This window comes from Odontesthes bonariensis, chromosome 12 (assembly GCF_027942865.1).
Source record: "Odontesthes bonariensis isolate fOdoBon6 chromosome 12, fOdoBon6.hap1, whole genome shotgun sequence".
NCBI lineage: Eukaryota > Metazoa > Chordata > Actinopteri > Atheriniformes > Atherinopsidae > Odontesthes > Odontesthes bonariensis.
Window position 1 is genome coordinate 4,933,342 of NC_134517.1, and position 14,141 is coordinate 4,947,482.

The 14,141-nt window shown below is 40.6% G+C and overlaps 2 protein-coding genes across 3 annotated transcripts in view; both read right to left on the reverse strand.

Annotated features, from left to right (window-relative positions):
* Window positions 1-8,427, reverse strand: part of ptpn4a (protein tyrosine phosphatase non-receptor type 4a) — a 76,658-nt gene extending 68,231 nt beyond the window's left edge. For both annotated transcript variants that reach the window (XM_075478955.1, XM_075478954.1), the window contains exon 1: window positions 7,903-8,427. The gene's annotated coding sequence lies outside the window, so the exon portion shown is untranslated. The remainder of the gene's footprint in view (window positions 1-7,902) is intronic.
* Window positions 8,428-11,148: 2,721 nt separating this feature from the next.
* On the reverse strand, window positions 11,149-13,490 carry tmem177 (transmembrane protein 177). The gene is made up of 3 exons (XM_075478615.1): window positions 13,402-13,490; window positions 12,241-12,506; window positions 11,149-12,100 (listed from the first exon to the last, which is right to left on the reverse strand). Exons 2-3 carry the CDS (start codon window positions 12,439-12,441, stop codon window positions 11,369-11,371), a joined length of 933 nt encoding a protein of 310 aa, XP_075334730.1. The 5' UTR covers window positions 12,442-12,506; window positions 13,402-13,490; the 3' UTR covers window positions 11,149-11,368.
* Window positions 13,491-14,141: the final 651 nt, after the last annotated feature.

Below are 14,141 nucleotides of genomic sequence, written 5' to 3' on the forward strand. Positions count from 1 at the left end.
GCACCGCTGGGTCAGGTGCATAAAAAGCAGCCTACTGCTGCTCTCACTTGGTAATTCAACTGCATTTATGTCGCGCTTTCCTAGTCTTGGTAACCACTCTAAGTGTTTTTGCACAACGAGCCACATTCATAGACTCACACACACAATTATGGCACTTCTTAGTCTGTAGAGCCTCACTGGCCACACAGTGCTTCTCGTCAATCAAATTCACAAACCAATGAACACTTTTCCCGAAGCCAACCGTGGAGCAGACAGATACTTTAACAGAACCAAGCCAATTAATACAATTCTGCACATTTAACGGCACTGGGACTCACTGGAAGTGACATCGATGTTTTTGATCATACAGCTCAACACAATAAAAATGTATTCCACCTTAAAACCATTCCTGATAATGAGAAATGATTTGGTAACGAACTGGCTACTGTTTTGCTGTTTGACTTTAAAGGAAGATATTAAAAGGATCAATCATGGCATTCATGGAAAAGAAAAATCTTTCTCCCTCAGATGCCTCACCCTGTGCCATTTTTCCTTTGAAATAAAACTCATTGGTCATTTTAGTGGTAAACAATTAATACTATAGCCACGAATGCAGTCAAGTTAAGGTGATTTAAGTAGTTGTTCTGGTGCAGCTACAGTTTTCAGTTAGTGTGACAAATGCCACAAGTTAGAAAAAAATATTGCATGAACTGATAAAGAGTGAATCAAATCCAGGGCTTTCTCATCTAATTATTCCCCACTATAAAGGGGATGAATTCCCCAAATGCTTTATGTGGTATGCAATGTTCTCTTTCTTTAAAATCCTGAGATGCACTTTCATCTTTCCAGAAAGATTAAATAAAAGCTGCATTGTGTTAATCTTTATGCCCCCAGTGGGGAACATTAAAGAATGTGCTTTCATAATCCAAGGCTGACCTGAGGATACAGCACAACAGTGACAGATAATATCAGGGTGGTTTCATAAAAACACACTTTGTTTATGGTTTGGATCTAACTAACAGCGGAACATCACATCCATCTTAACAGATGTACAAATATGTGCATAAAAGATAGCAAACCAATTACAGGAAAAGCCAACTTTAAGTGTCTTAATACAGTTTTAACAGCTTCAGTGCACAATGGCATTGATTTCTCCACATCTGGACCTGAGACACTTCTGCACACAGACTGGAGGACCCTGGGATCAAACCACTTCTCTTGTGATTGTGTACCACGTTAGGGGTTTTCCCCTAAATTTGCCTCCTATCTGCAAAAATAAGAATATATTATGCAATGCAAGGAAAGGAAATTCAGGGGGATAAACAAACATTTCTTATTACGAGGAGCAACATGTGCTAATCAGACAAAACGTGACAGATTTATATAGTTTTCTAAGGTTACGTTTTGGTCAAAGAAAAACATCTCGACTCTGAGACATTCCCATTAACACAGTTAAGCCATTTCACACTGGTTGCACTGTTCTCTTTTGGTAAGTCACACAGACCAAACAGAGGAGCCTCAGCATTGCATCAGTGTGTGCTTACACAGAGAATCAGCCGAGTTCTGACGGCATCGTTGGTTAGAGCGACGTATTCTGCAATGCTGGATCTCCCTCTTACACACACACAAGCTGCTTCGGCCCTGGGACTAACCTCCTTTGCTGGCTCAGAGACAGATCAGTGGTGGATCAACCACAACCCCCAGTTCAGCCTTTGTACTTTAACACAGGACACCAATGCGCAATAAAGCCACATGCATCCATCCATTAGCTAAAAGTTATCTGGGACTGTTACATGAACGAATTGGATTATTTTATGAATTATGATTATTATTAATTAATTGAATTCCAATTGGCTTGAATTGGACTTACTATCTAAGTGCCTTGAGATGACATTTGTTGTATTTGGCGCTATATAAATAAAAATGAATTGAATTGAATTACATGAGCAACCATGAGGGATCAAAATAAATCATTCCATATTTCTCAACCTGCCTGGCTTGAATTAAACTAATTCAAGAGATAAGTTATATCTGACACTGCAGGTAATTCTTAAAGTAGGATATTAATGTCTTCACAGAAGCCCCCCTCTTAAAGTTTCACAGGAACAGAGAACGTGCTAAGCACTACAAAGAATTCTACATACCTACATCATTTTCTTATAAAACCATAAAAATGTGTCCTTTAAAAAAAAAAAAAAAAAAGTCTGAGCAATTCACCAATAATCAAAATTAGCTGCCAAATCATTTTCTCTTGATTGGGAGTGTGTAAGAAGTCTGTGGTTTTCATCTCGCTCTTGCATGGCTTCACAACAGAATGTTTCAGCTAATCAACCCACTGTGACTGCCTGCTCATTGAGAACAACATTATTAGAATTTGCAGTTTTATCTTATTTGATATGCATGAAGAAACACCGAAGCTGGACACAGAGACAGGAAAAGGGGAAGACAATAATAAGGGACAGGATGTTTAATAAGGGATTTACGATCTCTAACGCTTTACTGTCCTTACTGACAGAAAACCTCTCAAATAAAAGCCTGAAATTCCCAAGAGCCAGTAAGGATAATTACAAAGTCCTCATTAGAACCATTATAAATGCTTTAGATTCACAGCAATATTCAGTACTTAAAGCTTGAAAAACCATCCAACTACTATTAATCATTGTTCACTCATACCTGATTTAACCTAAACCCAATCTACAAGGCCACTGGCTTACATCTGAGCTTCAAACTTTAAAACCCAAAACAAACACAATGCGACTTTTCTCCCCAAATCTTGAATGACGTTCGGTAAAATCCTGAAAGAGCCATCAACATTATAAGGTCATTCTTTGCAACTAATGAAAACAAAACACATCACGGTCATTGTGGCACTACTTGTGTTCCACTTTGGAGAACTAAAATTGTCAAGGCGCCTTCATCCTGGCATCCTGTAGCTGTGGTATTGTGCAGCAAATAAACACAGCTGTGTTTGGAGTTTGGGAGATGATTTTCACTGAACAGTCGTGCCATATCCGCCCAAGCAACAGACCACTAACTAGCTGCTTTTCTGAGGTCTATCTGGCTATATATTTGTGTGAATGGATGGTCGTTTGGTTGGTTCCCTTAACATCGCTAGTCAACCAAACTAAAAGGACTGTAACTCAGAACAGTCGTGGATATGCTGGAAAAGTAGTCACCATTTTTCTTCCACACATCAACAATGACCCTTTAAATAATTGCTGATTGTAAAACTAATAATATTTAAGAATCAAGAAAGCAGAACATCATAAAAAACAATCCAGTAGGCCTGTAAAAGGCAGCCACTGTGAAAGGAAATGTCCCAGTTTAGAGGGTTTTCATGGGCTGAACAGGCACCTGGTCATCATGATTGAATATGATAGGCTCCTCTTTGGAAGGGCTGTCAAAAACAGTCAAGCAGTACATGGAAAAGAGCATGAAAAATCTTCAAGGTAGGTGCCCTTTATTCATATATGGCATTTCATCAAATAAAAAACAGGATTCAGTTAAAAGCCAGGCCTCTTATAACAGCCAGAGGTGGAGCTGACACGAGCAAATGGGGGCTTGCCTCTAATAGGGAAGGAAAGAAAAGAAAGAAAAGAAAATTACAATGTGCATAGCAAAAACAAAACACCACTTCTATATCAATTCCATCAAACAACCATGCTGATTTAAACGTATTGTTGTAATTAATTTAGCATTTATTAGTCAGCGTTTAATTCTTTAGTTTTAAACCACTTTGAATCAGTCCAGTAAGCCGCTGCATACAATACGGATGCATATCTTTGACTAAAAGCCCTGCTGCAAACAGGGCTTTTTCTAATTTGATAGGGTGGAGGAAGTGTTAAGCGTGTTGTTTCAGCTTATCAAACTAACAGTCTGTTGGCCTGTTCGCTACTTTGTTTATTCGACTCTCTGTATGGTTGCTCTGCACAATCCCCCACAGGAGCTCAGCTTGTTCGACATACTCAAAGCAAATTCCTGAGGGGAAAAAAATAAAACTACAGCGGTGTTTCGCATGCTTGTCCCGACTATGGAGCTCCTCGTAGGAATGAATAAATATCCAGCTGACTCGTGCATGAACATGCCGATATATGAATATGAGGAGCAGGGGTTTATGTGCACCATTCCAGATTTTCTTTAGAGGCATTGAAATATTGCATTGTAGAAAAATATGACAAGTCAAACTAACAACAATGGGAATTTGAAGTGAAGACCTGCCTCTAACAAAGGCCTGGTACCATAAACTGCTGAGGTAAGTAAAGGCCTTGATATACAAGTCTTAATAACTAGGTTATTAATTTGGGTGAACAGTTGAAATGATCAATGTGATGGCACTAGGTTGACAGGAAATAAACCAATATTTACAAACCTGTGGCACTAATCCAAGACATGCAAATGCTTGCATTTTTCCAGCCTGATAATGCATCTGGCCTGAAGCACCCAGCCAGCACTCTTCTTTCAACACCAACACTAAGCCTTGAAACCCTCAAGAAATAAGCTGCCAAGCAAAAACAGAGAAAGGTGGAAGGAACAAAAATAAAAATAAAAAATTTAATTCAATAAATTTAAAAAAGGCAAGACATGTTGGAAAGAAAGATGGTCAACTGGAAGGCAGCTAAAGGTCACATTCATTCATCTAAACTAATATGAGAAAACATGGAAATGCCATTATGTCATAAAACAACTTAAATATATAAGACATTTATTTTCATCTGTTGGCTTTGTCCACTGAGCTTCCACAAGATCCTTTTAGCCCCGACTGCTTGTATAAATGCCCCTGATATGATCTGGGCCCATTTAATATTGTATACACATCAGAGCCTTTTAAACTCACAAGAACAAAGACCAGACTTTGATGACTGCGCTATGCAGGCCAGTTTATGATGTTTAATCAGGATGCTGCCGACTTTATGCATCTTGTGAGCAGTTGATAGTCAAACCTGTGGCAAAAAGGCATGACGGTGAACTGACAGTGATGGCCATAAGGAGAGCTGCAAATTGGGCATGAATTTACCGCATCTTTTAGCAGATAAACACTGGAAGCAGCCTTATTTTTGCACATAACCGTGTCACGTGTTTCCCATTGGTCTGCTGACCAAACTAAGTGTCGAGCATATCACCACATCTATGCTTCCTCTACAGATGGCTTCTTGAGGTCACATTCTTCGCAACAAAGACGCTCAACTTCAGTTTCATTTGCTTGCATTTTTGGCGACACCAATTTTTGCCCCTTATGCAGTGGTTGACTTTTGGGGTCTCCAACAGCCGCCTGGTTACTCTGTATCCATTTGTTACAACTCTTCATCTGCCAATTCTGGTTCAAATAACTACAGCTGAGCAAGACGTGTTTTAATGGCTTCCTTATATACCATCAGCTTCTGATTACAAAATGATAGCAAACGCAGGAGGAGGACGTTTACATCCTGCCGTGAGAGCAGTTGTGAGTAGATTCCTTCCCAGGGAACAGGTTTGCTTTGAACATGGATTTAGATGGGTAGAAAATAGCCCCTACACAAAACTGGTCACAACAAAGTTTGTGAATGATGGCCATCATTCTAAGAACAGATAGTCATGTCCTCTTTTTTTTTGGCATGGTATCCAGTCCCATTATATCATGGTAGGTCTGATGTCTCTATGACTAATATCTCAAAAAGTTGCCCAGTCTGCTAGAACAACAGGAAGGGGAAATAATTACTCATGTTTAACTGATTTAAATCTACACACTAAATATGGAATACAATATTTGACGAGGTGTGGCTAAAATTATGCATGCGGTCATATTACAATTTGCCTCTGCATCATACAAACAGTCAATCTCAAGATACCTGAGGATCTGATGATATTCCTCTGATAGCAGGTACCTTTTGTACCGGTTACCCCAGCCACACCTTTGCCCCTGTCATCTTTGTCCCTTTGCATTTCTCTCCACATACTCTCCTCACTTCTTACTGTCAATTGTCTCTGACACCAAAAACTCTGTAGTGCACCGTAGGGGTGGCAGATTCAGGAGTGAAACCCAAGTGAAGCAGGGCTGTTGTCACTGACAAGCTGAGCCATTCCACCTCTGAAATGGAGGATTTTAGCATCACAGAAGAATAAGGTTTGAGGTTCAACCAAGAGTTCTCCTCAAAATAAAAACGGAAAGATTGCATTTCTATTGCATGAAACAAAGTTTGCGCACTGTTATTTAGTTCTGTTTAGGTACCAACATCTACACAGCACACAAAACATGCACCGAACAAGAATGTTTACTCTGAGCTCACACCACACCATCTCAAAGTTTCACTCTGGCTTTCAAAGTGGTTTTATCTGTAATAAAAATTACATTTACATTTTACAATGTAACAGTGTAACTTTTAACGTTACAAAACTAAGAACTTCTGTACTTCATAGTAATCCTTTTCTTAACATACAATATATATATAAGCCTAACACAGGGATTCCCACATGAATTTGTGTCAAGACCACTCACAAATAATTGGTCAAATACATTTCTGAAGTCTTATCTGTTAATTTTTTGTTTTAATTGTGTAGAAAAGACAATTAGAAAAGTAATAATTTCCGTGCAGTAATAATTTCAATGTCCAATGAGTCAAAACGTAAAGCTGTCCAGGATGCATATTCTATTTTAAGAAAGGGATGTGGAGGGGTCTTCTGATGTCACCCCCAGGGATCCCTGGGGACTCCCAACCACACTTTTGGGGCAACCTTGTTTTGCCAAACACTGAACACAGCCCCTGGATTTCATTCACACTTTCTTGGTCGGCCGCCTCGGTGTGCACGCCTGTTCATAAGGAGACTGCGCCACGACTGCATTATCGTTTTGCATTGAAGATAGCGACTAAAGAGAGAAAAGGGGTGGTGAGACGGGACTGTGCGGGCTCCATATGAGCTCAGCGGCGGCAGCAGACTGTCAAGCAGCAGTGGAACCCGAAGATGTGGTGGGGGATTACGTCATCGAAAAAAAAAGAAAAAAGGAGGACGGCTCATCACAGCAGACCAGCACATCCATAACGGAACAGCAAATAATTAACAACTTCTCGGCCACAAGACCGCTTGAATCATTTACTTCGGAAAAAATAAACACTTATTGGTGCACGGGCGACTAAAAGCAGGGTCTCTGCAAAGCGGCTTATCAACACAGGCCCTCTGCTGTGACATTTCTACAATGTGACATGGACATGAGGAGTGGTAGCAAGCTCCAATTATTTACCAATCAACGAAAACCCGCAGAAACAGCTCCGTCTTCCCTCTGTTCCGTACGTTTATCCAAAGAAAGCTACAGCAGCACCGAAACACTGCCACGCAATTGTCGCCATTATCAGTAATTGTCCATATCGAAAGATAAAGACATGCTAATTTAAATCCCCAGCCATTACATAGGTGACGCCGTACTGATTCAACTGAGCGCTAACTGGGCTCATTAAAGGGTTTATTGTATACTGCCCAATGAATGAACTACAAACGACCTATCTAAGTCAAATATATACGCATGCCAAATCAAGGGGGCATAAACAAACTTTTATCGAAACAATAAATCTTTATTTGCAAGCCAACACTGCGCACACTGGATTTGCTCCCGTTTTTTAGGAACGTAAAGTGAGACGCGAGATATTGAATGGGGTAAGAAACAGTTAGCTCACTAACAGGCTACATCAACCCTGGCTATTAAGGTTAGAGATACAATTGAGTATATTGTGGGCTTTTAGTTCCTTTTGGGACACTCAACTCCAACAGACGTCAGTGTAACTACCTAACAGTCCATTTGGAACAGCATTCTCACATTGTTATTTAGCTATTTTAGCCGTGCGGTGAGCAACTTGGATAAAAGTGACAGCGCTAAGCTAGCTAGCTAACGTCAGCTGGCTGTGGAAAAAAAAAAAAAAAAAAAAAACTGGTGGCCTGTGAACGAGTATTTCTTACCGTCATAAACTGCTCCAGGGGCGTCCAGTTTTTAGGTAATATATTTGTTGCTGTATGAGAAAATGTTTTGTGTAGGGGCGATATAGCCCGAACATCCAAGTTCAGTTCACCCACTGCCGATGAAACCCGAGCATCACCATTATCACCGTCAACATCAGTTCTTGGAGCTCGGCGCTGCTTCACACACATCCATCCGGCAGAACGGGGCCTCCTCCGGGCTCGACCATGCGACTGGCTAGGCGACGACGGATAATCCACAAGACAGGAGCCCCCGCAGTAACCATGGGCTACACACGGGGACTATCACTCATTTCAGGTCGAGAGAATGAGAAATATAATCCCACGAATACGTAAAAACAAACTACGTGTGGTCAGTAAAAAAGGCAGGACACGGAAACTGTCAATTCACAAAACAGCCAAAGGTTTAGGCTTCGACATGCCCTGCATGAGTCTGTCCGTTGTTACCAGCGATCCCTGATCCCTCTGCAGCTGCTTTGCCTGCCTGCTTGCCTTGCAGCACAGCAGCGATCTGTACACCGACGTAATGGCGCAACTTGAACGCGCAGGGGCGGCGCCATGGAGGGGGCGGGGTCGTACAGAGGGCGTGGCCGTGCAGAGGGCGTGGCCGTGCAGAGGGGCGCGCGCTGCTTTGAGCAGGTAGACCTGCTCCAAAATCTCTACGCGCTAAAAAGTTTTGTGAATTCAAACCAAACGTTGTGTTTCTGTAAATGGCTCAGAGCTGACGAGGATAACTTTATGTAATGAAACAGTGTTGCTGATTGTACTAACAGCAGGTTGGATATGTAGGCTATAATGCAGACTACAAATAATGTAAGCTGCAGGAATGTAAGTCATACCTCATGCTGCAACTTGATGCAAACACCATGTCTCTGTCATTGTTCTTTAATTGCAATAAAAATAAAAAATTAATTAAAAAAAAAAAAACGCTGGTTTCTGTTTCATCTTCAACGTGCTTTTACTTCATTTGAATTTGAATAGACTGTTCCCACAGGAGTCGATTATTGTAGCACCTTCAAAATGGATGTGATGATGGCAGTTCTTCTTAAAATGAATTTCTTTGGTTTCATTTCAAGCCCAAACCTGCCCATTCACACCGAATTAATCCGCTGCCCGGTCATTCATGAACGTGGTTAAAGGCAGACAGTGAGGCTGGTAATGGGGGTTGTACTGACCTCAAGTGGCTCGAAAGGAAACATGCTGCAATGCAACAAACAATGGGCCATTGTACACACAGCTCTGTCGGGTTTACAATGAGCTAAACTGATGAAGCAGAGTGGTGAGAGCAAGATAATAATCCCAGTGTTGTTGACGCGCATATATTCCAAAAGACACTTTGTTGTCGCGGAAATAATAGAGTGGATCTAAAAAATACAAAGCTTGTTGAATAGAACACCGTTTTTCACTTAACATTTAACATTTTCTGCACAACCACAGAGATTATTAGTTCATGCATCTGTGGAAGCACTCCTGTTAAAGAGCAGCGTGTCAAAGCCCACATTCTGCTGCAAAAACCATTGTACTGAATCAAATCCAGCATCTTTTTTTTTATTTTATCAGAAAATGTACCCTTTAATATATATTCACTCAGTTAAAAAAAGAAGCCTTTGTTCAAAGGGGTAATGATGATAAAAAATGTAAAAAATTAAATTAAATTAAAAAAAGGGGGGGGGTCTATCTGTAACAATTAATAACGTGCCTCAATATTTAACTCACTCCTCATGATAGAAGATTGGAAATGTAATTAAAACACCATATCAGAACCTCGTTAAGACAGATGACCTGGGGGGGTATTGAGTGCCGCATGACAAGATCTGAGTCACCACATGCTGCATATTAAGATTTTACGGAGCGCGGCAAGTATCGTGGCCGTGCACGTGGATTATTAAACTGTACTCTCGGTTTTGCAATCCGTAGGATCCATTGAGTCACACCCTTTCTATTTTTTCTCACCTGCAACACAAGTACACTGCTGTTAATAGTTTGAGCAAAATTAGACGTTTCTCCATGTATGTTTAGATGAAACAAAAAGCAGGAAGTGCGAGAAATACCAGCCTGGATCTCCAAGATGTCAACTTTAAGTGTGTCTCAAGCAAAGGCCCCGCGCTTTGACGCAGTTCCATTTTTGAAATACAGTTCCACAATAATTCAACGTTTATTTCCTCCTGAATTGTTTTTCCTGCCTTTCATTGAATGCTAACTCGGTTTGAGATGAGGCCTTTTCAGCTTCTCCAACAGTACTGGGTTGCTGTTTGTTGCAAAGAAGCAATCAGCTGAGCATGGAAACACTTCAAAAATTAACTGAAAGGATCAAATCCTTCTGGAAAGAAAGAAAATAATGTCATATTCTCCAAAGACAACATCCCTGAAACTCAGGTTAATCTATAAAATGTGCTGCCAAAATTAGTGTGCAAACTACTTCTTTGGAAGAATGTCGTTCTAGTGATCAACTGTTCCCACTTTGGTTTTGTGGAGAATAACTACAACATTTCTGCTCTTAAGATTTTATCAGCACTGTGATAGAAAAAAAGCAACTAAATTACATTTATCTTCAAAGTAAGAGAATAACCAAATTACTTCTGTTCACATAACTTGTCATATTTAAATACTTTCTCATTGTCAGATTAAATAAGCCTTGAGGTATACAGTTATTGTGTGATATGTGTGGTATAATTGATCTGTATCTGCTGCAAGAGGGTGTGTGTTCGTGCTCAACACTATCCAACAGAGGGCGCATTGGATCACAGAACTGCAGTTTTGTCATTAGTTACTAAATAATCCCAGTGACTTATCAGTTTACATCCATACATGATTCACTCCAAGTTACTCTTTGCATAAAGACGTGGAGCTTTTTCATACCAGTAATGGTTAATACACTACTGCTTCAGTGAACTTTCTACAGTCAGGAAAGCAGCATTTAAGTTGGCTTTGATGTTGCCTTACGCAGCAAAAGCTCCTCCTCACTGCAAACAACACAGCTTATGAATTTAACACGGGTTTTGGATGCTGTGTTAAATTCAGTACTGATGCTGCCCAAAGCCCCAAAAGGAGAAAATAAAAATAAATCACACTTAATTTCTATGACTGAAGCCTATTCAACATAGAAATACAGTCTATATAGCCACATATATACATCACATTGTTTATTACTGTAAGGCAATTATGAGCTCCTTCTCTACGATTGATGAAGTCAATAATCACAGAAATCACTAAAGAAATAACACCCCAGACTTTAAAAGACTGTCTTTTTAATTTAACTTGTTACACACTTTGGGTTTCATGACACACTAAAAAGAGGATGACATGTGTCTATGGAAAACCTGCTACTGAGGTTCTGAATCTGAACAAAAACGCTCAGAGCCTGTTGTTTTCTGTCTTTATAGAGACAAGCAGATCTTGTCTATAGTATAATGGGTGAGGCCCGGTGACATGTATTTCAATCCTCCATTCACGCTTTCTCCTCTTTCAGCAGAGCCATGATGCCTTCCCTCCTGGATGTGTATGGTGTGTGTTTCAGCTTCAGGATGTGAGCTGGGAACAGGTTCCCACTGGGTGCATACACCTCCTCTCCCTTCTGGCCCATCAACGCACGCAGCGTCTTGTTTCTTGACAGGATTTTATCGTAAAACTCCACCCCTCCTTTGGCGTATTCTCGAGACACTCCGGCCGCTTGCCGGTCAGAATTGTAGTCAGTCCACTGGCTCACAGCATCCGAGGTGAGGAAGTAAGAAACGGCCCCGATGCCCAATGCTAGAGCGTTCACGGCCCCACGAAACAGCGCAGGCCCCCCGTGCAGCCCAAACACCTGTTTCAGCACCACACTGTACACCCAAACCCCACCCAAGCAGAGCGGGGCAACGGCAGCATTGACAACCGGCCCACCCGATTGTAGGCGAGCCACCTCTCGCGCAATGGCAAACTTCTGCGCCTCGATGGAAAATACCAGAGCCTCCTTCAGAGCAGAACCAGGTTCGCTACTCCAGTCCACGGTTTTGCCGTAGATGAAAATGTAGCGGTTTGTAATCCCGCTCAGGTCATCAGCAGAGCTGTTAAAGTTAGCAGGGATGCCAATCTGGGCCCCAGCAGGAAGCCACGGGACACCAGCACCGACCGGATGGAACCCAAAGGAGGCAAAGGCAGAGAAATTCTCGGTTGAACTGATACCATAGTCCTTCAGCACCTGGAAACAGAAAAAACACTAGAAGTTGGTCTTAATGCTACTTTAAATACCTGGAATGCAAACTCCAGTCTCACAAAGTCTCTTTGTGTTCTAACTTTTCTGAAGTAAAGGTATGGAACTTAAATGTACACATACAGTACCTGCTGAAAAACCCCGCTGAGCTTTTCAGACAGCACCACTGGTTCTCCTTTGAACCAGGCCTGATAGAGCTGACGGAAGGACAAGTCAGGGCAAACATGGTAGAACATGTTGGCCGCAAAGACCCCTCCACAGCTTGCAATGAGCAGCGGAGTCCGGTACTTCTGAAGAAGTACAGAGTACCTGAGGAACTGAGATGCCATGCTGCCTTTTTGGTCTGGACTTGATTTTGTGTCAGCTCGGTGGAACAAGCCTCAGTGAGTGACAGCTGTGTGGAAGAAAGCTTCATTTGTGAGTCAAATCTGCACATTATAGAGACAGAAACATTTAGGTTGGGCAAAGTTTGTTTCTGAGATGGAACCTGAGCCAGGATTGTCATGTCATGGGAATGTCCATCGGCCTCGGTTACACCTCATTCATTACAAACAGTAAACCATATGTTGCAAGCTATAAATGAGCTGAAAATCCAATTAAACAGTTTAGATAAACTGCCGAGTTGACTTTTAAATTTTTTTTAATTTAGATGTTTTTTTATCTGGTTATTCTTGTATTTTACCGCTGCTTTTTGTCAGGATTAGAAACTTTTTTTTTTTTTACTCTTTTATAGAATCTGTGTTTTTGAAGATGGTAAAGCATGACTTGTTTCTTTGCTATAAAATAATAATAAGCATTCAAATTATCATTATTTACTGTTAACTAAATACGGAAAAACTAAAGTCATTGATAAAAGTCATAGTTCCAGCTTTTAAAATAAACTCCTTTTCATAATGTTGTCACTTGTTTTGTTCCTTATTAAACAAGTTGTCAACTAGTTGACAATGAAAATAATTAGCTACATATCAGGCAAAACCTCCATCATTTAAGACAGTAACAGAAGACGAACTGCTCTGATATTGACCCATGTGTAGACATGGTGGAAAGCTGCAGAACTGTAGCTAAATCAAGCCAATACTTCAGTGTCTACTCCTAAAGTTTGTTGTTGTAGACGTCCTTCACTTGACGCGTGCATAACGTTTAACAGCTCAGTATCTAACTGAGCTACATTGCACCGAACCAACAAGGAAATACCGACACGTGCTTCTCTTCGTCCCACGCGAACACAATGTGGCTAAAACAGTTGCTCTTATTTTCAATTAGGAGAGAAAACAGCAATACAAACTTACAGGCTTGGTACATCTTTACAAGGACAGCTGCAAAGTACACAGCTCGAAACAGTTACATGACGGCTGAAGATGTCCGTAAAGCAATACAGCTGCCGTCATGGCGCTTTACGACATATTTTACGACATAACAGATAGAGAAAACCGGTGGGTTGTTAAATATTACTCTATAGCTCTGGTTTACAGCTACATACATTCTACAGTTCCAGGTACTATACATTGTACTTATTTTATATTACATGACGAATGCATCCATAATCTCATTATTATGGAGAGCAAAAAGGGTCAAAATTCCCCTTAGTACTCAATACTAAGGGGACCAAAAGTAATTGTTTCAAGTGGAAACCACACGTGAATTCACATCTGTTTGGTTAATTAAACATAATCACACAGTTACAAAATAACAGAATCCAAAATAATACAAACATTTCACTCTTGACAACCTTCAAAGGATGACATTCTACATTTTACACAATAACAAGTGTGGCTTTAGTTAGGCAACGATGGCTGAACAGCATAGAGCAATATTGTCCATGATGTCAAAACTTAAAAAATACCAGCCTCACTTAAAAAAAAAAAGATAAATTGATAGTGGAAATGTGGTCTTAAGTGTAAATATGTCATTTCTTAATTCATTGGAAACTTTCGTTAACAGACACCAATGGAACTTACCATGGAACTTATTTTCAGCATCAAACTGGTGAGCTTCATTGTATTGAGAGACTTTAAACTAATTTAAAATG

Coding starts and splice junctions, on each gene's coding strand:
- tmem177 (XM_075478615.1), bottom strand. CDS start 12,441: ATGGCATCTCAGTTCCTCAGGTACTCTGTACTTCTTCAGAAGTACCGG. Junction 12,101..12,240: donor TCAGCGGGGTTTTTCAGCAG/GTACTGTATGTG, acceptor TTCTGTTTCCAG/GTGCTGAAGGACTATGGTAT.